The sequence below is a fragment of the Molossus molossus genome, unplaced genomic scaffold (assembly GCF_014108415.1).
Source record: "Molossus molossus isolate mMolMol1 unplaced genomic scaffold, mMolMol1.p scaffold_m16_p_22, whole genome shotgun sequence".
Lineage (NCBI taxonomy): Eukaryota > Metazoa > Chordata > Mammalia > Chiroptera > Molossidae > Molossus > Molossus molossus.
In genome coordinates this window covers 20028877-20054197 of record NW_023425358.1, presented here as the reverse complement: position 1 = coordinate 20054197, position 25321 = coordinate 20028877, and the positions used below count along the sequence as shown (strand labels likewise).

Here is a 25321-nt window from a genome sequence, read left to right as displayed (position 1 = left end):
CTCTCCCCTCCCCCAAATGGAAGGCCACATTCCTGAAGCCACTCCTGAATTGATAGCCATCACGTTGGCCCTGTGCCCCACAGGAGGGACCACCCAGACCCTCTGCTCTCCCAGGTATCAGTCTAATCAGTCACCACTGTCACTGCCTGGTCAGAAAGCCTATCCCACCATCAACCACCTCCCTTCATTACAGGGTGTCCTCAAAGGCTGATCTCTGACCATGTCCCTTCCCTGGGCCTTTTGTTTTCTGCTCTGCAAAGCATAGTGGCTGGATTTCCTAGGCTCCTGATCATGACCCCAGATTCTGTGGAACAAATTTTGTCCTTGACCCCAGGCCTCTGGGGAGTTCAAATTCTACAGGACTTCTAAGGCTGTGGTTGCAGGGAAAATGACTAAACCAGATTCCACAGGGACATGATGAGGCGTGACAGCCTCAAGGTAGGGAAGAGGGAGCAGGAATGAAGAATGTAATTTCTGTGCCCTGACAGGTGGTGCTCAGCAGAGTGCACTGTCTTCCTCTGCCAATGCCACTCATGTCAGGGGTGAGATGCAATTACAGTACAGGTGTGCTTCCAATAAGAAAACACCTCAAATTGGAATTTACAAAGGAGGTAAATTGAGGAGTGACTTTGCCTAACATCTTTAGAGTATGTTTTTTAAATAGAACTTCCCTTTAATGTCCAACAATGATTTAATGGGTTTGGTTTACACATTGTCTCTTAAAGAAAACAAGTGCATCTTTGTATTCTAAAGCAACCCATGTTGAAAGGGAAAATTATTCTTAACCCTACCCAGCTTAACAGTAACATTGGCAGTTGCCTTAGGTCCTCTGGGATTCTTTTTCTCTCACCTGAGAAATGAAGGTCTTAGATCAGGTAAATGGTTCCCAACTCTGCAACTCATGTGGCTCCGTGGAGACACACAAGCTTTCTCCCATTTTTTTCCAAAGAACATAGGCTCTGTCCTTAACTGGAGTACAACTTCACAAATTACTTGAAACTACAGGCTTCCTGGTTTTTGGTTGGAACTGAATCAATGTACTATGGTAACACTTATTTCTTGCTGACCAGAAGCTTGTTATATGTTTGGTTAATTTTTAAAAAACAGGATAACAACATATGCCATAATTATTGAAGATTGACAGCCTGTCTCAATCTACAGGGTCTGCAGGAAGGAGAAGTAATAATGGGATCTATGGTGATAGAAGACAGGGCTCTGATAGACCAGAGTCTTTAGGCCCCTATTATATCTGCCCCTCTGGGCCCTGCAGTCAACTTGGCATCCCATCCCCAGTCGTGACACTGTCAGGCTGAGCATCAGCCAGGTCTTTACCAGGACATGGGAGAGCTTGTTCTTTAACCTGTGTAATAATGACTGTTTGCATTACCACATAAGATTGAAAATTTACCTGTAAACATTTGGCCTGAATAATTTGCATATGAGTGAGGACTGGGTCTATCTTATTTCACTTGGCATCTCTCAGCATAGTACCTTGCCTGTTTGGTCTCGCACATCCAAGATGCACAGTAACTATTTCCTAATTGATAGAAACTGATTAGAATCTATTGGATTTCTAATTGATTAGATAAATAATTCATTCTAGGATCTTCTCTGCTCACAGACATCTGGTTCTGGGCCAAGAAGCAGGTCTATATTGCTTGGGCATGGGAGGAAAAAGGGTCTGTTTCCTTTCGCCCTTGGTATTCTCAAATTAAAGAGGGGAGGGAGGGGCCCTGGCCGGTATGGCCCAGCTGGTTGAGGGGCATCCCATGCACCAAAAGGTCACAGGTTCTATTCGTGGTTAGGGCACATGCCTGGGTTGCATGCTTGATCCCCAGCAGGAGGCAGCTGATTGATGTTTATCTCCCTTCTTGTCTCTCTAAAATCAACAAAAACATAGTTAAAAAAAAAAAAAAGGGCCCTAGTTGGTTTGGCTCAGCGGTTAGAGCGTCGGCCTGCGGTCCAGAGAGACCAGGGTTCGGTTCCCGCTAAGGGCACGCACGTACCTTGGTTGCAGTTTGTCCCCGGCCCTGATTGGTCGTGCAGGTGGCAGCCACTCCATGTGTCCTTTTCACATCAATGTTTCGATGTTTCTCTCTCTCTCTCTCTCTCTCTCTCTCTCTCTTTCTCCTTCCCACTCTATCTGAACAAAAAATGGAAAAAAGTCCTCGGGTAAGGATTAAAAATAAATAAATAAAATGTCCTGGTTTCCCAGAGAGGCCTGCTACCTGATGATTAAACAGTGCTTTATGAATTGGTCCATATTTTTAAAAAAAAAAAAGGAGGGGAGAGGGAAATGAACACTTAATGGGCACCTGATATGAGTCAGGCATCATGTTAGGCATTTATACATAATTTAATTCTTATAACCTCATGAGATTTTATCATCACCAGTGTACAAATGAGGAAATCGAGGCTCAATCATGAAGTAACTGGCTTTGAGTGACAGAGTAAATGGCAAGGAAGGAACATGGACCCGGGTCTTAAAAGTTATTTATGAGAATCTCAACTAATTATCTTTTTTTTTAAACCTCTGTGTTCCCTGCTAACTCAAAAGACCTCAGTTTGGATCTGAGCTGCCCACTGAACTACCTGCCAGGGTTTGGCTCACTTGGTGGCTACCCCAGGCCCTCTATACTGTTTTGGAAGAGGAGTTTCGGAGATTGTCCTCAATGCTTCTGGGCTTCTCAGTGCTCTTCCCTGGCTGGAGGGTTTCAGTTCTGTTCACTCTGGCTATTCAGAAGAGTGCGGTGACTGATGCCTTGGCCCAGGGTTCAGGGTACCACCACATCCAAGCTGGATGCCCTGGGGCCTGCAGCTAGGGCAGATTTTGACTTTTTTTTGAAAGTTTCAAAAATTGAAAGCTAGGGGGGAAAAAAAAGAAGAATAAAACAACAACCTTGGCTTTGTGAAGAACACATTGTGGCCAGGGCCTCTGAGAATATGAGGTGGGATTTTTTTTTGAGTAGCACCTTACATTTCCAGAATGTGTTTTGGATTCTTTTCTTAAAAAGGCAGAGAGTGCTGGGGAACAGAAATGCTGTAGAGTGAGTGAAGGAGGAGAATCTTATCATTTAACATTGAGTACTTGGGCTTAAGGAACAGTCTTATGAAGTGTTAATACTAAAGGGACTTGAGCTCTCAGGGCTCCAGCCTATTATTTTCACAGATGCGAATCCTGAGGCCCAGCCTAGTAGATGTGCTGCCTTAATTGGGGTGATATAGTACAGTGGAAATGGCTTCATAGCCATCACAGGTTCAGCACCATTGAATAAGTATTAGGTGACCTGCAGAGGTGACTTGACCCTGCTTTTCAGTCTTCTAGTCTATAAAACAGGGATGATCCTATCACTTTGCAGGGTGTGGTTAGATTAGAAATAATAAAAGAATATAAATAAGGCACCTCAGAATGTCTGAAATATGCATTCAAGTAACAGAGAACAGTAGCCATTGTTAATAATCTAGCCAGGACTGTGAGTCTACAATGGCAACATCTCCAGTGGCCTAAGAAGCAGTTGTGTTCTGTAGCAAAACAGCCTGGGGACCCATAGTCCTATCAGCTGTTCACCTTCCTATTCTTCAGAGACACCTGTGGTGACCCACTCTGACCGTGTTGCTGGCTGTGCCTTTCAAAGGCATTCCTTGACACAGATGTGGTCATTGGTAATGTCGTTCTCCAGCCAGGTGTTCTTCCTGGCATGTCTCTCTCTTGCATGCCTGCACTTGTTTCTCTCCCTGCTCCCTCTCCTGGGCCTGGCCAGAGCACTTGCCACAAACAAAAGCAGGATATTGGCAATGGGAAGGAGGACATGTTTTGGTGCTCCCATGCCCTGCAGCGCACATACCATTGCAAGGACGTAACAGGGCCCAGGCGTGCAGTTGGGTACAATATGTCTACACCGACTTTTCTCCACTGAAGCCAAGAGAAGGGCAGGACCCACAGAACCATCGTGCCCCCACTTGGACCAATGGTTCTTGCCACTCCCACCATCTCTAGTTTAAATACATTTGCTAAGGGCTTACTCTCCCAGGCCCTTTGCTAGGTGCTGAGTCTACCAAGATAAAAGGAGACACTGTTCCCATCTTCAGGGAGCTCACAGTCTAGTAAAGAAGAAAGATAGGTACCCAGGAGCTTTAATTCAGAAGGTAGGAGGCAGGAAGGAAGTCCCTTCTGGCCCTCTGCTAGGCACCTCATGGTCATTCAGAACCTCATTTAGTTTTACCCTGAAAGGAGGTGGTAATGTTGCCATTTCACAAATGAGAAGTGAAGCAGCTGGCCCAAGATCAGTTTGGTGGTAAGTGCTGGTGCTGAGATACAAATCTTGGGTCAAGATATGCACAGAATTGAGGGGATCTGTAGTAGTCTAATCCTCTTATTTTACAGGTGGGGAAACTGAACCTAGAGAGAGAAAGGGGTTTGTCCAAAAAAATGTAGCTCCTAAGAATTTGAACCCAGGTCTCCCAATTCAGAGCTCATCCAGTGTGCCTTTTACAGAGAGGAGTTTGAGCTGTGTTGAAGGTCTTCCCCTCAACCTCCTATAAATGCATGGTTTTTTTGCCCTGGCCAGTTTGGCTCAGCGGTTAGAGCGTCGGCCTGCGGTCCGGAGAGACCAGGGTTCGGTTCCCGCTGAGGGCACGTACTTTGGTTGCAGTTTGTCCCCGGCCCTGGTTGGTTGTGCGGGTGGCAGCCACTCGATGTGTCCCTTCACGTCGATGTTTCTCCCTCTCTCTCCCTCCCATTCTATCTGTACAAAAAATGGAAAAATATCCTCGGGTGAGGATTAAAAAAAAAAAAAAAAAAAAGTAAAAAAAAAAAAAATTATAAATGCATGGTTTTTAGTGTACCATTCTAGGCACTTCATGTCCATATCTTGACACCTTACTAAGCTCTCAAGACCCTAAAATTCAGCCTGCATAGGACAAGTAGGAAATGCTACAGGATTGGGGTGGCTGATGGCAGAAGCCATTAGTGTTTGTTGAGTACCTAGGGGAACTGGACCCTCCATAAAGAGGAATTCTCGGGATCCTCCTTCTCTAGCCCTCCCTAGCTCCACAGCTTTCTCCCTTTCCTTCCTTTCTACAGCTGCTGCAGGTCATTCTTGTCTCCCTCCTCTACCTCCTGCCATGCTTAAAAGTAGTAGCACTCATTGTGCGCTCTTACTAAAATTAAGTTTTGTTTAGACATTGTTTTTTCCAACTCATAAGTTCTTGGAAGGTGGAGTAAGGGGCCTTGTATATTTATCTTTTATATCTGCAGTGCCTACAAATTACTATAATAATACACTTGCCTTACCTTTCACAGTTTGCAAAGGCTTTCCTTAAACATTAACTTATTTAGTTTTCACAGTGGCTCTTTGTAGTTTGATGCTATCAGTCTCATTTTGTCAATAAAAAAAGCTACTGAGAGCCCTGGCCGGTTTGGCTCAGAGGTTAGAGCGTCAAGCATATGGACCAGAGAGTCCTGGGTTCAGTTCCCGCTAGGGGCACATACCAAAAAAAAAAAAAATGCTACTGAGAGTTGTCCAAAGTTATCTAGCTAGTGGCCAGTAATGTGAGCTACCATTATTATCATTTTTCATAGTTAACACTTACTGCGTTTTTACTATATTACATCTTTGATATGAACTATGTATACTTTAAACATATGATTTCACTTTCACAGTAGTCCGTTTTACAGATGAGGAAACTGGGTCAGAGAAGTGAAATAACTTGCCCAAGATGACATAACTAGAAAGTGACAGCAAGGGTGTGGACAAAGTGGGTGGTGTGAGGCCTTGACAAGAATAGAGTCTGTTAACTAGAAGAAAAAGATGGTATGGGCTCAGCAGGCCAGGGAGCTCTTAGCTAGGAAGCTCAGAAATGAGGAGGACTTTGTGCAGACATGGCCTGAGAACACATACCTGGCCTGAGGTGGAGCTCACAATCACGTGACTGGAGGAGAAAGGAGCTATGGGTCTAATACATCGTATACAGTGCTAATGGAGTTTTAGGGTTCCCCCCCCAATATTTTATTTTGGAATTTTTCAAATATATAGAAAAGTTGAAAGAATAGTTCAAGGAATACCCGTGTATCCTTCACCTAGATTCATCATTTGTTAACTATAACCTACTTTATCTGTCTATACACGTATACACACAATATTTATTTTTGCTGAACTGTTTAAAAGTAAGTTGAAGGTATCTTGACTTTCACCCTTAATTACTTTAATATGTTTCTTCTAAGAATTCTATATAACCAAAATATTGTTATTACATCTAAGAAAATTGACAGTAATTTCATAATACAATCTAATGTATAGTCCAAATTCAAATTTCCTGTTGTTCCAAAAATGTCACTCGGAGCTGTTTTCTTTTAAATCCAGAACCAAGGTTTAGGTATTGTATTTAATTGCTGTGTTTCTAGGCATTTTTAATCTCTGTGTCTTCCCTCCCCCATGGCATTAACTTTTTGGAAGAGTCAAGACCAGTTATGATCCATCTTCTGGATTTGCCTGATTGTTTCTTTTGTTGTTGTTGTTAATCCTCACCCAAGAATATTTTCCATTGATTAAAAAAATTTTTTTTTCTTTATTGATTTTAGAGAGTGGGAGAGAGAGAGAGAAACATTGATGAGCAAGAACATGGATTGGCCCATAACCTGAGCATGTGCCCTGACTGGGAATCAAATTGGTGACCTTTTGGTGCATGGGTCGATGCTCAACCACTGAGCCACACTGGCTGGACTCCATTGATTTTTTTTGAGAGAGTGGAAGGGAGGGAGCGAAGGGTGCGGGGGTGGGGGAGAGAGGAACATCAACATGAGAGTGACATATTGGTTGCCTCCCACGTGACCCCATCCAGGGCCAGTGATCAAACCTGCAACCCAGGTACGTGCCCTTGACTGGGAATCAGACCCTTTGGTTCATGGGCCAAAAGTCTAACTACTGAACCACGCTGGCCAGGGCACCTGATTGTTTCTTTATGCTTAATACTTTTGGGGAAAGAAAGCCAGATCAGTAATGCTGTTGGTGAAAGGTACATTTTGGAAAATGGAGGTGACTGGACTTCTTTGGTTCCTCGAGATACCTGTCTAGACCAGAGGTTCTTAACTGGGGCTATGATTAGGCTTCAATCCTTGACACACACATACTACCCCATACATAAATTAAATGCACATTTTCCTTGTATGTGCATTTTTCTGGGAGAGGCTTCTTGGCTGTTATCAGATTCTCAGAGTTTCAAGACCCAAGCAGATTAAGAAACACTGAATCTGCCCTGGCCGGTTTGGCTTAGTGGTAGAGTATTGGCCCGTGACCAGTGAGTTGCAGGTTCGATTCTGGCCAAGGACACGTACCTCGTTTGCGGTTCATCCCCAGCCCTGGTCGGGGTTGTGCAGGAGGCATCCAGTTGATGTGTCCCTCTCACCTCGATCTTTCTCTCTCCCTTTCTTTCCCTCCCTCTCTATCTGAAGATAAATAGAAAAATATCCTCAGGTGAGGATTTAAAAAAAGAAACATTGGATCCAAGAAACATTTGGATTCCAAGAATCCAGGAGAGTTTCTCTTCTTATCTTATTTTTCAGGTGCTCAGAGTGCCAGGAGTCCCTCACCAATTGGTACTATGAAAAGGATGGGAAGCTCTACTGCCACAAGGACTACTGGAGGAAATTTGGGGAATTCTGCCATGGGTGCTCCCTGCTGATGACAGGGCCTGTCATGGTGAGTGAGTCCCTCCATCTCTACCCCTCTTGGTCATCAGAGTCCATCGACAGCATCTCCAGTTCCCTATGGTTGTTCATCTTCTGGTCTTTCCATCGGCCAAGGCCTGTCCCTTTATTTAATCACTTAACTGATGTTTGCTGAGCACCTATTAAGTGCCAGGTAAGATCCTTCCCTCCAAGTTTTAATAGTCCAATGTTGGGCATGGCTGGGTAGGCAGGCAGGGAGAAGAAGATACAGTACAATGGGGAGAAGGCCTTAAAGGAAAGTGTTACAAGTTGAGAGGAGGATACATGCACCTAAGCTGTGTTCAGGAAATCAGAAAGGGAGACTCTGGAATGAACTAGCAGAGAGAGGTTCTGCTTCCCCTACCTGCTCTAGACAAAGGGTTTTAAGGCTAGTCACAGACTTGCCAGCTCTGTGTTGGAGGAACCGTGAACCTTTGGACTGGGGATGATTACTCCTGGGGACTTGTTTTCATGGCTAAAGTCTTAGCCAATCTCAAAAATCATAGGGAGGCACCAACTTGACACTTCCTCTAGAAGCTCTAGGGCAGGAAATGCAATGATACATTATTGCCAGGATGCGTAAATTCTTGATCAGAGGTTGCTTACCCACTCCTACCCTCACTCCAGCAATAGTGAAGACCCACTTTCTCCATCTGTCCATCTTTCTCCCCACCTGCTCACAGGTGGCCGGGGAGTTCAAGTACCACCCAGAGTGCTTTGCCTGTATGAGCTGCAAGGTGATCATTGAGGATGGGGATGCATATGCCCTGGTGCAGCACACCACCCTCTACTGGTAAGATGGTGGCCCTGTGTCTATCTTCCCCTACAAGAGTAGCTAAGAGAGTGACGGTGCAACATGATTTGGGCAGAAAGACTACCGGGGTATCAGAGCACTGGATTCCTGTCACAGCAGTGTTCTTAACCAGCTCTGTAACCAAGACAATTAACATCTCTCTGACCTCTGTCCTTACCTACTGTGAAAATAACAACATTCTGCCCTGCAGTCGTCCCAGGAACAGAGAATGACTGGAAAGGTGCTCTCAGAGAAGGATCCCAGAATATTAAAGGCAAAGCACCTTAGAGATCACTCAGTCCAACTGTCTTGGTTGACAAAAGAAGTCAGGCTGAATCCCAGAGAGGGGAAGGGGGCTGGATCCTCACTGAATCAAAGGCAGAACAAAGAAAATCCAGGCCATCTCACTGCCAGGCCCAGCCCATCCCAGAGAACCCAGGCTTCTCATTCTGGGCAGCCAGCTGGATCATGGCAAGGACGGTCATAGTGGAACTGTGGGCACTATTGCTTGAAGCCATATGGTGCAGTGGTTGCTGGGGGCCTCCAGGTGGGGCTCCTGGATCTTAGCCCCCTTTATGCTCCTCTCCCCAGTGGAAAGTGCCACAATGAGGTGGTGCTGGCACCCATGTTTGAGAGGCTATCCACGGAGTCTGTTCAGGACCAGCTGCCCTACTCCGTCACACATATCTCCATGCCAGCCACCACCGAGGGCAGGCGGGGCTTCTCTGTGTCTGTGGAGAGTGTCTGCTCCAACTACGCCACCACTGTGCAAGTAAAAGAGTGAGTATTTTGAGAACCATGGAGCGGGGGTTCTTGAGCCGAGTCCATAGATGGGCCTCAAGTAGATCAGAACTCCCAAGTCTTATGCGGAGTTTTCTTCATCCTCATCTTATATCTTTCTCCTGGCACTCACTATTGCTGTAACCACACCTGGGCCTTGGCACTTACTGTTCTATCTGCCTAGGCCGCTTTCCACTAGATACTTAATGCTAGAACCACTCACCTCTCACGTGTCATGTTTCAGATCATGTTTGCTCTTTGAAATTATTTGGCTTGATGATGTGTATTATCATTTGTCCTCTTCATGAGTTCCAGTTAGTCTTGTTCAGTACTGCATGCCCAGGGTCTAGAGCCGTGCCTGGCATATAGTAGGTGGTCATCGATTATTGTTTTGTTGGTCGAGTGACTGAATGGAGGGAGAAGAAAGAGGTTAAGACTCCATCCTAGGTCCAGGCCAGAGTCTGTCCATCTCAATACCAGTAATGAGGCATCTGTGGCTGCCAACCCTATAAATCGTGGTTGTGCACTTACTATGTGCTGGGCACTGGGTGCTGGCAGTATAGGTGAGAGTCACTAGGATTAGGGAAGTCAGGAAGAGGTGGGGTCTGCTCGAAAGCCTCATTAGGTGAAGAGGGGAGGGAATTGTGTTCAGGGCAGAGGTAGGAGTCTGTGGTTGTGTCTGGTGTAGATTAGGTGGTTGGGAGTAGCCAGAGCGGGGGTTTTAAATCATGAAGGGCTAGGTTATGAAGACTCAGCAGGTCTATTAAGGGATTAAAGCAACAAAGTGATGCAATCAGGTTAGCATTTTAGAAGGATCGCTGGTGTGGAAGTTGGGTGGGAGGGGAGCAAGCCTAGAGATGTAGAGACTGGTTAGGAGGCTGTTGCATGATCCAGGTGAGAGATGTCAGTAAATGGTGATGGAGAGAAGGCAGGATCCTCCAAGATGGTGAGGGTTGGGGGCAGGGAGAGAACTTTGATGGGGAGGATGACGTCCAAGTTTGTGGCTTAGGCCATCGGGTAAGTGCCCTTTCTCTGAGTGTCCTGGGCCTTGGGGCCTATAGAGGCCTGGGTCCTGGTGAGCCTTTCCTGAACAAGTGAAATTGGTCAGGCGTGTTTTTAGGATCCCTTCACCCTGCCCCAACTCTTGTCTGGCCCAGGGTCAACCGGATGCACATCAGTCCCAACAACCGCAATGCCATCCACCCTGGGGACCGCATCCTGGAGATCAATGGGACCCCTGTCCGCACACTCCGAGTGGAGGAGGTAGAGTGTGTGTCCAGTCTGTCTTATGGGATTGGGACATGGAACAGACCCTCTGGGAGATCAAACTATGGCCTTTCCCTTTCTCTACCCCTAGACTATCTCTTTGTCTTGCCACTGAGCCTGTGACCACTGGTGACCTCCTGTGTCAGCCTGGCATGTTCCCAGGGTTGCAGGGATGGCCTAACAGATGGGGAAGTTGACAGGATGCCAGGCAGAGGGCACTGCGGGGCTACTGGCATCTGGAGGCCACTATTAGCCAAGTTGAGCATTGGCCACACTGCGCTTGGATCATCTGGGCTGATGGTGGATGGCCTGTGGGAACCAGCCTTACACTGCTCTTGGCCACAGGTAGAGGATGCAATTAGCCAGACAAGCCAGACACTTCAGCTCTTGATTGAACACGACCCCGTCTCCCAGCGCCTGGACCAGCTGCGGCTGGATGCACGGCTCTCTCCCCACATGCAGAATGCTGGACACTCTCATACCCTCAGCACCATGGACACCAAGGAGAATCTGGAAGGGACACTGAGGAGACGTTCCCTAAGGTGCCGCCTTTTACCCTGGTTCTGTGTTGTCCCATGGCTATCCCTCAGATGAGGTGGAGCTGGCATTCAGAGACCAGCAGAGTTAGGAAGGGAACCAGCTGGCAAGGGATGGGCTATGAAGATTGTGCTGACCCAGCTCCCCCCATGGATATCACATTTCATAACCAGGCCCTGTGTGTGATCTGACCCAGCTGTCTGCCAGGTTTCCTCAGAAACCAGAGAGACAGACTGTCCACTGAACTCCTGAGCTGGACAGGAGGCAGTGATGCTGGACCCCGAAGGGCAGCATGGGCTACGGGGAAAGCACGGGGCTCAGAGGTTGGAGTTAGGGGCACAGATAGAATTAATAAGTATAAATAAGGATGTTGAAAACTATAAAACAAGAGTTGAAGGCAAGTTGTTTTAGATTTGAGGGACCAACAACCAAAACCAGATCTGTGAGGAGACTGAAAGAATAGGAGTCTAGAGCACTGGCTCTGTAGGCAGGCACACCCAGATAACACCTAGCTGAGCTCCCTCCCTTTACAAATCACTTTGTCTCCCCTAGCCTCTTTCTGCATCTGTGAAGTGGAGTTGCTAGATAAAGGTGACTGTCTCACCAGTTATATAAGGATTCAGTGTGGGAAAGGATGCAAAGTAGCACAGTGCCAGCATAGAGTCAGCACTCAGTAAATGCGAGGTGTTGTTAATGTTACTAAGAATCAGGTTCTTTATCCACCCTCCTGACCAAACAGACTAAATCACTCAGGGCCCTCATCGCTGGCATCTGTTGGAAATAGGGTCCTCCCAGCAGGTGGCTCCTGTCACTAATGGCTGCCCTCTTGGCCTCAGTTAGCATGAGCAAGCTGGTGGAGGCACAGTGCCAGAGGGCTGAGAATGCCTGGGAACACATGGCCTGGAAGAGGGAAGATATGGGTGAGGGTGGCCAGAGAGCTACTTAGATATCTGGAGGGCTGTCATGCAGTTCACCTTGTGTGCTCCGTGGGCACACTTGGCAGGGGCAGGGCAGAAGAACGAGGCCTGGGAAGCTGTCCTTTCTGGGTCGCCCAAGTGAAAAAGGAGTGTGCCCAGAGAGAAGGTTGCAGGGTTACAGTCCACCTTCAGTGCTCCATATTCAGCCATCTTGTCCCTTCTTCAGGAAGTTAAAGTAACAGTCATCAACCATTACTGTTACTGCTGGCTGCTTTTAAGAATGTAAACATACTTGTTTTACTGCTATAGAAATCAAACATGCTTATTATTTTTAAATTTAGGAAATGTAGACAGATACAAAGATGTGCAAAATATCCAAAGTCCCATTGGTCATTTTGGGGATGGAGGAAGCTATCACTGTGACCCAGTTAGTGCCTTGAATCAAGCAGTCATGGAAGGTGGATCATCATCTACAGTGCTGTTTTGTATTGAACACTATCAGCCAGTAGCATGTAGTCAATCGTCCCAATTGAGAAGTTCTCAGGGTTCCCACTTTGAATGTGTTTTTACTGTGCTTAAATAAACTATGATATCTGCAGCCCCCAAATGGCACATCTGTCTGATATAAGAGTCTCCCTTCCCCAGTCTTAGCTCCTAAACCGCATACATTGGAATAGTCAGGGTAGACCTGAGGTTCCTGCGCCCAGGATTTCCTAGCAGGTCTCTGAGGGCTGCCCTATCCCTGCCACCATGTTTCCTCATCCTCAGGCGCAGTAACAGCATTTCCAAGTCCCCTGGCCCCAGTTCCCCAAAGGAACCCCTGCTATTTAGCCGTGACATCAGCCGTTCCGAATCCCTTCGCTGTTCTAGCAGCTACTCCCAGCAGATCTTCCGGCCGTGTGACCTGATCCACGGGGAGATCCTGGGAAAGGGCTTCTTTGGGCAGGCCATCAAGGTAAGCACAGGCAGCAGCTGCTCTGCTCTTCTGTGTCTCACCCCCTCTCACCTTCTTTTGGGGAGTTCTTATCACATGGTCTGACCCTACACCCTGCAGGACACCAGGCCTCCTCCCTGGCTGCAGGTTATGGTATAAGAGCTGCACCCCTGCCACCCCAGTCCTCCCAGGCCACCTAAGATCAGCATTGCGGTTGCAGTGAGCTTGGTGAACCTGGAGACCCAGATTTGGATGAGCTGTGCCCATCGCCCTCCTGTCTCCAGTCAGTGGGTGTTTTTAGGTGCCCACCGGCCTCAGTGTGAGGCCTGTTACAAGGAGCACACAGGGGAGTGGCTCCTGCCTCCCTGATGAACAGCCTTGGGGACTAACCTCTCTCTCTTTTTTTCCTCCTCCTCCTCCTCCACTGAGAGCTAGGAGGGGGGGTCAGGTAAGCCATGTGTCTCAGCTTTTGGAGCATTGAGGCTGAAGAGCTCACCCCCAACCCACCCAGCCCTCCTAGCGCATGTCTGTGGCATTGACTGTCCTGCCCCTAGACTTCTGTTTACCCAAGGGACTCACTCCCCTGTCAGATGACCCGAGCCCCTGCTTGGCTTGATAATCCCTTCCTACCTCATTCCACACTTCCCTTTTCTGGATTCTTGCCTTTCCTCTTTGCATGCCCAGCTCTCCAGGGAAGGGGGTGTGCTCCTCTCTGAATCCCCTGTTGCTCTGTGCTGTGTCTTCTACACATGAACTGTCCATCTGATCTGGCTCAGTGCATCCTCCAGGGGATGGGATGGCCAGTTGTGCAGATTTTCACAGTTCCCCAGAACTGCCTCTTGTCTCTGCACCTGTAATCGTCACCCTCCTTGTAGGTGACACACAAAGCCACAGGCAAAGTGATGGTCATGAAGGAGTTAATTCGGTGTGATGAGGAAACACAGAAGACTTTTCTGACTGAGGTAAGAAAGTGGGTGGAGTTAGGAGTTTGGTGTCACTGTTGGAAGAGGGAAGATCTTACTAAGTAATGATTTCAAGAGGAAACTTATTTTTGGAATCTATTTTTTTTTTTAATCCTCACCCAAGGATATTTTTCCATTTATCTTCAGATAGAGTGGGAGAGACAAATGGAAAGAGAGAAACATCGATGTGAGAGAGACACATCGATTGGTTGCTTCCTGCACGACCCCAACCAGGGCTGGACCCAAACCGCACCTGAGATATATGCCCTTAACCGGAATCAAACCCACGACTCTGGTCCGCGGGCTGACGCTCTAACCACTGAGGCAAACTGACCAGGTCTGGAATCATCTTTTTTTTTTTATCCTCACCCAAGGACATTTTTTCCATTTTTTGTTCAGATAGAGTGGGAGGGAGAGCAAGGAAGAAAGAGAGAGAGAGAAACATCAATGTGAAGGGAACACATCGAGTGGTTGCCACCTGTACAACCTAACCAGGGCCGGGGTCAAACTGCAACTGAGGTACATGCCCTTAGCAGGAACCGAACCCAGGTCTCTCGGGACCACAGGCCGACATTCTAAACGCTGAGCCAAACCGGCCAGGGCTGGAATCATCTTAAAGGCTGAGCAGAAAAGAACACTAGAGTTCGGCCAGTGTAGCTCAGTGGTTGAACATCAACCCATGCACCAAGAGGTCGCGAGTTCCATTCCTAGTCAGGACAAATACCCAGGTTGTGGGCCTGATCCCCAGTGGGGGGCATGCAGGAGGCAGCCAATCGATGTTCTATCATCATCGATGTTTCTATCTCTCTCTCTAAAATCAATAAAGGGAAAAATTTTTTTTTAAAAGAGCACTCGAGGAACATCCCTTCCCCTCTGAATTATAGCATTATTTGTTCAGTGAACACGTACTGAAAACAGCATGAGCTGAGTACAAGGGATGAAGTAACCAATGAGGTTGTGGTTCAGAGGCGCTCACAGATAATGGGATGAAGGACATGAGAACAAACCAATTTAGTACAACTAGATGCTATAATTACCACCTGAACACCCTGCTAAGGGAGCCTAGAGTGGGGCATCCCAGAGAATTGACACCCCTTTAGTATTTCCACAGTTTTCATCACCTCTTCCAGGTTGCTCCATTAATTCAACTGGGTACACCTGTGACCCAGGTGCTGTCCTTCAGGCCTTTGTTTCACTCTTGGAACCTCCCACTTCAACACCCTCCTACCCCAATGTGATTCCTAGAAATGCAGGATTCTGAGGGTAAGGCCCATGGGGCCCTGCCCATCCGTGTGGAGGTATTCTTCCCCATCACGTAACATAGGAGGTAGGAGATGCAAGTAACAATGGTCATGCTGACCACTTGGAGGGAAAGAGTGAGGAAGACACAGTGGGAAGTAACTGCCCACCCTCCTTGGCCTCCCCCACCCCCAGGTGAAGGTGATGCGCAGCTTGGACCACCCCAACGTGCTCAAGTTCATCGGGGTGCTATACAAGGACAAGAAGCTGAACCTGCTGACAGAGTACATTGAGGGGGGCACACTGAAGGACTTTGTGCGCAGTGTGGTGAGTGTCACTACTACCCTGGAACCATGATAGCTAGAGAGACTCACTGCTTTGCCTACAAAGGTCCATGATGGGTGGGGCTAGGCACAGGCAGAGAGGGTTCACTGGCATATCATGTTGACCCACGGGGCCTGGACCACGAGTGGAACAGGGCCCAATAGCCTCTGATAGACATTCCCTCATCCTGTAGGACCCGTTGCCCTGGCAGCAGAAGGTCAGGTTTGCCAAAGGCATCGCCTCTGGAATGGTGAGTCTTGACAATAACATTGCCAGTGGGTTGGTGGAAGAAGACGGGGGTGGGGGAAGGCAGCAGTTGGGAGAGATGCAAGGATTGTGGGCAGGCATTGGAAGGCAGCTTGGTGTGGGCTGGGCAGCTATGTACTGAGCTTCTCTCTGTGCCAGTGAAATTGACCCCAGATGGCTGTTTTCAAATCACAACCCTATTCTCAAAGAATCTAAATCTTCAAGGGCATATAGGACACCGGCAAGGCAAACTATAGAAGCAAACTAACACAAGGTGGCCTGGCCTTGCTGGTACAAAGGTGTCCAGGTGCTTAGAACCTTTGAAGCAAACAGAGAACGTTGCTGCCTAGGAAATCTGAGAATGGGGAAATGCATTCTAGTTGAGCCCTGAAGGATGGGTCAGAACTAGATAAAAGTTCCTCTTGGCAGAGAAGCTCCAAAGTTAAGATGACAGCAGCAAAGACCTGAGAGGAGAGAGGAGGAAACAGTCTGTTTTACCTGGGAAAGAATGTTACTGATGATAGCAATAGTCGATGATTGCTGAGTGCTATCTGCCAGACATGAGCTGAAGGACTGTCATGCATGTGTGTGTTTATTCCTCATGACAACCTTGGTTTCCAGATGAGAAAGGGACAGAAGTAGGAGCTTGGGCTAGTCAGTCCTGAGATTTTAATCATGTGGCATCCATGATGACAATATTAGTCTGAGATATATTAAGGTCCCCGTATCTTAAGTAGAAAAGTTGGACTTTATTTAGGAAGCCAAAATTACAGATGTAAAAAATATTTTTAAGCAAGTAAGTTTTGTAGCCAGAGCTGTGCTTTTTTGCACAGGAGTCTGGTATGGTCAATAGGCTGGGGTAGAATTGGGAGAACTTGGGGCAAGGAAACCTGGTAGGGGCTAATGAAACATTCCAGGTTTCTGAATTAGGGTATGGCTGGGGGGATAGGAGATTGGGAGGCAGAGTGGAGTCAGAATGGAGAGATGGGTTGGCAGTGAGGGAACAGGTGGAGGGAGAAGGAGTTGGGGTGGCTTGAGGTATCTAGAAGAACGTTGGTGTCATTTACCAGATGTTTCGGGGGTGGCAGTAATGATTGGGAGACAGGTTTGGGAAAAGCTAGGATAGGTGCCTGCTGAGGCTGATGCAGTTCGTGTAGGTCAGTACATGAAGAGACGGTGTCTTTGAGAATAGCTGACAGCCCCCTTTGGGAGGCTGGAAGGAAAATGCAGGCACACAGGTGTCTCAGGGGCGGGTAGCATGGGAGAGGTGTGGGCAACCTTTGAGGAGGGAATGGGCAGGTCAGGAGCTGCAACAATTTAGGAAGAACTCCCTGAGTATGAGCAGCTCCAGGAGTCCAGGGGATGGAAGCTGTATTGCAGGAGGCTGGGGAGGGTGGAAGTGGCTCCTTCCACATTTGCTAGGGAAGAGAAGGGAAGGAAAAGGAAGTAGTTTCAGAGAGTAATAAGAGCCAGAAATGGAGACCTATGAGGGGAAATACCACACAGACCTGTTTGGAAACATTTGATTAGGAAGAAAGAGAGGTTAAAGTGTAAACAGAGAGCAAGGAAGGTGACAGGGAAGGGGAATGTCAGGAATACAGAGCCAGCTGGTCCAGGAGGAGGTCACTTATTCCCCTATCAGAGGCAGGAAGGATCCATGGTAGCTCAAGCCAGAGATTGGGATGAGGGCGCCAGGAGCAGTGCATTTGAGGGTGCTCACTTGAGATGTCCTGGATCTAAGTAAATGGGTGGAGGGGATGGGGACATGTAAGAACCAGGGCCCAGTAAATTTGGAGACTTTAAGAGACAGCAGTGAGGGCTTAGAGTAGCCACTGGGTTGGGGTCAGTGAACAAAGGATGTGCAGGAGATGGCAACAGGGAGAGAGGAAGCCCAAGCAGCCTTTGGCTTGCTGTTGGTGTTGGGACAAGGGGGTGACAGCAGGAGGGCCTGGGCTCTGGAGTCCAGATTGGATTTTGGAGCTAGGTGGTAAGGGCTTGGAAGAAGAGCCAGTTCTATGGCCCAAATCTGGAGTCTGTGTGGTTGATTTACTGGCCATTGAACCTCAGCTTGTACTTCTGTTCCAGGCCTATTTGCATTCCATGTGCATCATCCATCGGGATCTGAATTCACACAACTGCCTCATCAAGCTGGTATGTCCCACCACTCTGGACCTCCCCAGAGCCAGCCCTGCAGACTTCCTTGTACAAAAGATGCTGACTATCCCTTCTTGCTTTAGACCAGAGATATCACCTGGGGCTCCTATCTTGCCCTTCCTGCTGCCTCCAATGTCCTCCTCTGTCTTCTGAGCTCTCAGACACTTGCAGATACAATTCCACCTCCTCCCAGTAGCAACCTTTGAAATCCTTTGGTTAGAAGAGTTTCTGTATATAGAGCCCTGTCATTTTCCTGGTTTTGCTCCACGATGGTCCTGTAAAGCGGCTCACAGTGGATTCCATTTTACAGCTCTGGTGCCAGAGGCCATGGGGCTAGTATATTTACAATCACTGGGTTGGGGCCTGCATTTCTTCCACTGACGGGTCAGCTGTTTGTTACAATGTTATTCCTCCTGTTGACTTGCAATCTGGCTTCCTGGGTGTCCACTAACTTGCCCTGGCTTCACCTTCTAGACCCATACCAAACAGTCTTTTTTTTATACATGCCCCTAGCAGGAACCAAACTCGGGACTCTCTGGTCCGTAGGCTGACGCTCCAACCGCTGAGCCAAACTGGCCAGGGCTCAAAGTCTTAATCCCTTTTCCACATGACTGCCCCATAGCTATTTTTTTGTTTTGTTTTGTTTTTAATCTTCACCCAAGGACATGTTTTTCATTGATTCTAGAAAGAGAGGAAGGGAGAGGGAGACAAAGAAAACATTGATGTGAGAGAGAAACATTGATCAACTGCCTCCTATACAAGCCCCCACCGGGGATTAAACCCACAACCTGATATGTGCCCTAACTAGGAATCAAATCCATGACCCTTCTACCCTTCAGTACATGGGGTGACGCTCTAACCAACTGTCCAGGGCCCCCATAGCTGTTTGAAGAGCTTATCCTCCAAGTACCCGACTGACTGCCTCCACTTTGTCTTTTTGTGTCTTACCCTAATTCTAGCCATTTTAAATCTATTGGGGAAGCCCTGGCTGTTGTGGCTGTTGGTTGAGTACTGTCCCATGCACCAAAAGGTCATCAGTTAGGTTCCTGGTCAGGGCACATGCCCAGGTTTCGGGCTCAATCCCCAGTGGGGGTGGGTACAGGAGGCAGCCGATCAGTGTTTCTCTTTCCCTCTCTGTCTTTCTCTCCCTTCCCCTCTCTAAGTCAATAAAAGCATATTTTATTTTATTTTTTTATTCCTCACCCGAGGATATTTTTCAGTTTATCATCAGATAGAGTAGGAAGGAGGGGGAGAGAAAGACAGAGAGAAACATCGATGTGATAGAGCCATATTCACTGGTTGCCTCCCGCACAACCTGACCAGGGCCGGGGACAGACTGTAACCAAGGTATGTGCCCTTGACCGGAATCGAACCCAAGACTCATTGGTCCACAGGCCAATGCTCTAACTGCTGAGCCATACCAGCCAGGGCAATAAAAACATATTTTTTAAAAATCTTTTGGGCATGTCTGGTTTGGCTCAGCGGTTAGAACGTTGGCCTGCGGTCCCAAGAGACCCGGGTTCAGTTCCCACTAGGACATGTGCCTTGGTTGCAGTTTGTCCCCGGCTCTGGTTGGGTCGTGCGGGTGGCAGCCACTTGATGTGTCCCGTTCATGTCCATGTTTCTTTCCCTCTCTCTCCCTCCCACTCTATCTGAATAAAAAATGGAAAAATGTCCTCAGGTGAGGATAAAAAAAAAAATCTTTTGGGCAGCAAGGCAGGATGGGGGACAAACAAAAAAATCCCCTGTCCTGCTTCTGAGTTCTACTCTCTAGTTCTCGGGGCCTTATGTCTCCAGGCTCCAGGAGCTCTGCTGTGAACACCCCCAGGTCCAGGGAATCTTGTGCAGATATACCAAACTTTTAGAAAACAAATGCTGAGCCTTGTCTGTCAGAGAGAACTTCAGTTGTGACTCACTCTCCTTTGCTACACATCTTTTCTCCGCTTTTCAATGACTATCCATAGAAATGGTCCCCACCAAGTCCTGACCTGGCCCTTGTCCTACCAGGACAAGACCGTGGTGGTGGCAGACTTTGGGCTGTCACGACTCATAGTAGAGGAGAGGAAAAAGCCCCCTGTGGAGAAGGCCACCACCAAGAAACGTACCCTGCGCAAAAATGACCGCAAGAAGCGCTACACAGTGGTGGGAAACCCCTACTGGATGGCCCCTGAGATGCTGAATGGTGAGTACCTGGTGCTCTGAGGGGACATGCCTCCAGAGGGGAGTCGGGGGCCCATCTCATAGCAGAGAAGAGCCCTGGGAGCTCCAGGGGTGGCCTGTGAAATATAAGGCCAAGTACCCAGAACTGAAGGCTGCATGATTTTATCCCTTGCCAGACTGGGAAACTCCTTTCTCCCTGAGCTTATGTCTACTATCTAATCAATGTTCCATTTGAGGCTTCTGATAATGTCTGATTGTGGCTTTTGTGCCCCAAAGGTAGGTGAGAGCTCCTGCTTATTGCCTGAGCTTCAACCTTTCCTTCTCTCTCTCTGTGCTGAGAGCTGAAGTGGGGTGCCCTCTTGTGGATAATGCTCAAACTATCCAGAGATACTGGCTGGAATTCTTGAAATGCACAGGGTTGTGAGGCCTCGGAAAAGGTCTGATACAACCCTTTTTGGAATCTGAGGCCCAGAGAAGTTCAGTGTTTTGCCCAGGAGCACATAGCTGGCTAATGGTAAAGTCTAGATGAACCCTGGTCCAGTTCTCTTTCCCTCTCCCATGCAGTTTCATCATGGGCAGTGTTGTTTTACAAGATCTTTCCAAACCAGTTCACCTAAGACTAAGAAAAGGTTGTTTTTAGATGATACCTGTCCTGGGAAGCCTTTGGGGCATCCCCATGGATTCTATTCTAGTCCTGGTTCTTGGCTGTGGCCTGACTTGGCCCTAGACCCAGTGCAGATCAGGTAAGGGATCAAACCTAACAGCCTGCTCTTCCTCCTGTGTTCCCCAAGGAAAGAGCTACGATGAGACGGTGGATGTCTTCTCTTTTGGGATCGTTCTCTGTGAGGTGAGCTCCTGCACGTAGGCAAGGCCTGAGGCAGCAGGCCTAGCAGCTCTGTCCTACCTCAGAACTGGGGCTCCTCCTCCTAAAGATGAGTGACTCATCATAAAATCTACACGAGGGTAGAATTGTACAGTTTATCACACATCTGCTGACACAGTTGAGTCTCATTGGTCCCAGGAGAAGGACGAAGTAGGATTTTTTTCAGGGAGAACACAATTTCAGAAAGGGAAAGTGGCTTCCTCTTAGTCACTTGGTCTGGAGAGGCAGGAGATTATTCCTGTGCCTGTATTTAGCCAGAGGCAACCTTTCCCCCTTCCCCAGGCCCTAGAGTTGTACCTGCCCTGAGCCTGGAAGTGGAAGTAGCCACTCCAGGAAGTGCTAGCCCATCTAGCACAGTGCTAGGTACTGGGAGGCACAGAGTGAGTCCTGGAAGCATTCCTGCCCCGAGGTGCTTAGCTCAGTCTATCTTAAAGCAGTCAGTCACACATACATTCAAAGGTTTCTGAAATTCCTACAAAGTGGTGAGTAGCAGAGGAGAGACAAGGGATAGTTGACATAATGAAGAAAGGTTCTTTTAAAAATTGTTTTCTTTAATAGAGATCAAGTGAGCATCTTCTTGTATAAAGCACTAGGCTGGCACCAAAGGGTTTCAGACATGAATCAGATCCAGCACCTCACTTCACAGAGCCTGAACTCTGGCAGGGGACACGAGGACACTGAGACAGGGTGGGATGTGTGGAAGCTGCCCCTCCAGATTTGGAACATTGTGCTTCTGCTGCAGTAAGACCTCCTCTAAACCCTCCTCAGTAATCAGACTCTCAGTCAAAAGACAAGTCTGCATTAACAAGATTTTGAGAGGCAAGGTGTGGGGGGGTGCAGCTCTTGAACCTCGGTTTTCATCTGTGTACCAGCATACCTCTCCCCTGCTGTATGGCTGCACCATCCATCGTCCATTTGTGACCAGCCATCTTCTCACCTGCAGATCATTGGGCAGGTATATGCAGATCCTGATTGCCTGCCCCGAACACTGGACTTTGGCCTCAACGTGAAGCTTTTCTGGGAGAAGTTTGTCCCTACAGACTGCCCCCCAGCCTTCTTCCCCCTGGCTACCATCTGCTGCAAACTGGAGCCTGAGAGCAGGTTGGTATCTCACCCCTTTTCCCCAGCTCACAAGGTCCTGGGATGCTTGCCCCTGCCTTTGGCTATCCCCAAACCCTTCCCAGGCACAGAGTTGGCAGAAGCCTTGAGCTCAAGGATGTGCTTGTCAACCACTGAAGGCACCCGACAACTCTGACATGCTAAGTGGGGGGTTGGTGGGGAGGGGTGAGGGCCTAGTAGCTAGTGGCCTGGGTATAACACAGAGACAGTCATTAAAATAAATTTTAACAGAACTCACCCAAACATACCATTCTAACAGAATAAGTGTCTTTGTGTCTCCATATTCCCGTCCATGTCCACACACACACATTTTTTATAGATTAATGATCTCAAATAGAGAAAAGTTTTATATTTTGCCCTGCATTTTTCTTGTTATTACGCAGTCTTCCTGTTTATCTCTCTCTTTTTTTTATCCTCACCCGAGGACTTTTTTTTTTCATTTATCTTCAGATAGAGCGGGAGGGAGAGAGGGAGGAAGAGAGAGAGAGAGAAACATCGATGCGAGAGAGACACATCAAGTGGCTGCCACCCACACAACCCCAACCGGGGCCAGGGACAAACTGCAACCAAGGTGCGTGCCCTTAGTGGAAACCGAACCCTGGACTCTCTGGTCCGTGGGCCACCGCTCTAACCGCTGAGCCGGGGCTATCTCTCTTTCCTTTAAATATATTTTTATTGATTTTTAAGAGGAAAAGGAAGGGAGAGATAGATAGAAACATCTATGTGAGAGAGAGACATCAATCGGCTGCCTCCTGCTCGCCCTGTACTGGGAATCGATGGGCATGTGCCCTGACTGGGAATTGAACTCTACCTCTCAGTCCGTGGGACAATGTTCAGTCCACTGAGCCACACCAACCAGGCAAAAAATGTTTCTTTTATTTTTATTTTTTTGTTAATCCTCACCTGAGGATATTTTTCCATTGATTTTTAGATAAGAATAGAAGGGAAGGAGGGAAGGAGAGAGAAACAGAAACATTGACATGAGAGAGACACATTGGCTGGTTGCTTCCCGCACAACCCTGACCAGGCCAAGGACCAAACTGCAACTGAGGTATGTGCCCTTGACTGGAATCAAACCCACAACTTTGGTCCAGGGGTCAACACTCTAACCGCTGAGCCAAACCAGCCAGGGCTAAATCATGTTTCTTTTAAAAACAAATGCAGTCTGGCCAGTGTGGCTCAGTGGTTCAGCATCGACCCATGCACCAAGACATCACCGGTTCGATTCCTGATCAAGACACATGTCAGGGGCATGCAGGAGGCGGCCAATCTATGTTCTCTCTCATTGATGTTTCTGTCTCCTTTCCCTCTCCCTTCCTCTCTCTCTAAAATCAATAAAGGAAACAAAAATTTTTTTAATAAAAAACAAATGCAAACACTACCAAAACACCTAGCACAGAAATTATACATCTTCTATAATCTGCTAATTAATGTATTCCTCAACACTCTCCTCATTCCCCAACTCCATCTCATCGAAGAAACCAGTTGGCACATGATCTTCATTTTTTATTATTTATTATTATTTTTTTTTATCCTCACCTGAGGACATTTTTCCATTTTTTTGTTCAGATAGAGTGGGAGGGAGAGGAAGAGAGAGAGAGAAAGAAACATCGACGTGAAAGGAACACATCAAGTGGTTGCCACCCGCACGACCCAACCAGGGCCAGGGACAAACTGCAATGCCCTTAGCGGGAACCGAACCCCGGTCTCTCTGGACCGCAGGCCGACACTCTAACCGCTGAGCCAAACCAGCCAGGTCACATAATCTTCATTTTTAAATAATTTCCAAAGGTACACTGTACAGTCAGAACTAGTTGGTGGGAGGCTCTATATCTTGTTCCTTCATGGGCCAAAGGACCGAAATCCTTTAGTAACACCAGAGTATCAGAGCATGATACTCAGTCATTCTAAATGTCTATCTTTAGTTCATTCACAAATATGTACTGAGTAGTGCCTACCATGTGCTAGATACTGTCCTAAGCACTTGGGATGCAGCAGTGAACAAAACAAAAGTGCCTCCCCTCCTGGAACTCACATTCTAGCAAGAAGAGATCGACTATATTGAATATGAAAAAGTGACAAATTCTTTTAACAAAATGTCAAGCTGATGAAAGATGATTGCTTGGGATACACGTTGTAATTTTAAATATGGTGATCAGAGTAGGCTGAGAAAGTGACAAGATGTTTAAGTAAAAACATGGAGGAGGAGGAGGAGTAAGCCTGAGGTGTCTTAGGATTCCAGGGCATCTAAGCTATTTCCACAGCACTAACAGCCCAGTATTTGCCTTCTCCCTGGGAAGAGCTGCTGAGTATGAAATGCCCCTTCCCATGCAGATCCACTAATGTGAAAATAGTCTGAGGACTGGAAAGGATCTTTATTTATTTATTTTTAATTTTATTTTATTTTTTGTATTGATTTTATAGAGAGAGGAAGGGAGAGGGAGAGAGAGACAGAAACATCAATGAGAGAGAACATCGATTGGCCACCTCCTCCATGCCCCCCACTGGGGATTGGGACCACAACCTGGGCATGTGCCCTGACTGGGAATTGAACCAGCGACCTACTGGTGCATGGGTCATCACTCAACCACTGAGCCACACTAGCTGGGCTGGAGAGGATCTTAAAAGGCACTCAGGCCCTGGCTGGCTACCTCAGTTGGTTAAAGCATCATCCCGATATGCAAAGGTAATGCATAAATAAGTGGAACAATAAATCAATGTTTCTCTCTTTCTTTCTGTGTCTCTCGCTTTCTCCTCTTCTCCCCCTCTCCCTTGCTCTCTCTAAAATCAATCAATAAATTGTTTTTAAAAAGGGCACTTATGGCTGGTTAGGTCAGTGGTTGAGCGTTGACCCATGCACCAGGAGGTCGTGGGTTCGATTCCTGGTCAGAGCACGTGCCCAGGTTGTGGGCCAAATCCCCAGTGGAGGGCATGCAGAAGGCGGCCAGTCCATGTTCTCTCTCATTGATGTTTCTCTCTCTCTCCCTCTGGAGCTTCCTGTCTCTCTCTCTCTCAAATCAATAAAGAAAAAAAGTTTTTTTTAAATAATAATAAAATAAAAAGGGCACTTAGGCCCTGGCCGGTTTGGCTCAGCGGTTAGAGCGTCGGCCTGCAGTCCAGAAAGACCTGGGTTTGGTCCCTGCTAAGGGTGCATACCTAGGTTGCAGTTTGTCCCCGGCCCTGGTTGGTCGTGCAAGTGGCAGCCACTCGATATGTCCCTTTCACGTCGATGTTTCTCTCTCTCTTTCTCTTTCCCCTCCACTCTATCTGTACAAAAAATGGAAAAATGTCCTCGGGTGAGG

The 25321-nt window shown here is 47.6% G+C and overlaps 1 protein-coding gene across 3 annotated transcripts in view; it reads left to right on the top strand.

Moving 5' to 3' along the window:
* The window catches only part of LIMK2 (LIM domain kinase 2), a 68082-nt gene that overhangs the window by 41072 nt on the left and 1689 nt on the right, over positions 1 to 25321 (top strand). For 2 of the 3 annotated variants that reach the window (XM_036276757.1, XM_036276759.1), the window contains 13 exons: positions 7562 to 7697; positions 8389 to 8498; positions 9090 to 9278; positions 10436 to 10541; positions 10890 to 11086; positions 12767 to 12953; positions 13808 to 13894; positions 15329 to 15460; positions 15651 to 15707; positions 17789 to 17854; positions 19865 to 20039; positions 20809 to 20864; positions 21844 to 22001. In XM_036276757.1, the coding sequence (XP_036132650.1) occupies positions 7562 to 7697; positions 8389 to 8498; positions 9090 to 9278; positions 10436 to 10541; positions 10890 to 11086; positions 12767 to 12953; positions 13808 to 13894; positions 15329 to 15460; positions 15651 to 15707; positions 17789 to 17854; positions 19865 to 20039; positions 20809 to 20864; positions 21844 to 22001 (1656 nt within the window). The remainder of the gene's footprint in view (positions 1 to 7561; positions 7698 to 8388; positions 8499 to 9089; positions 9279 to 10435; positions 10542 to 10889; positions 11087 to 12766; positions 12954 to 13807; positions 13895 to 15328; positions 15461 to 15650; positions 15708 to 17788; positions 17855 to 19864; positions 20040 to 20808; positions 20865 to 21843; positions 22002 to 25321) is intronic. The other variant, XM_036276758.1, reaches the window with a different exon arrangement.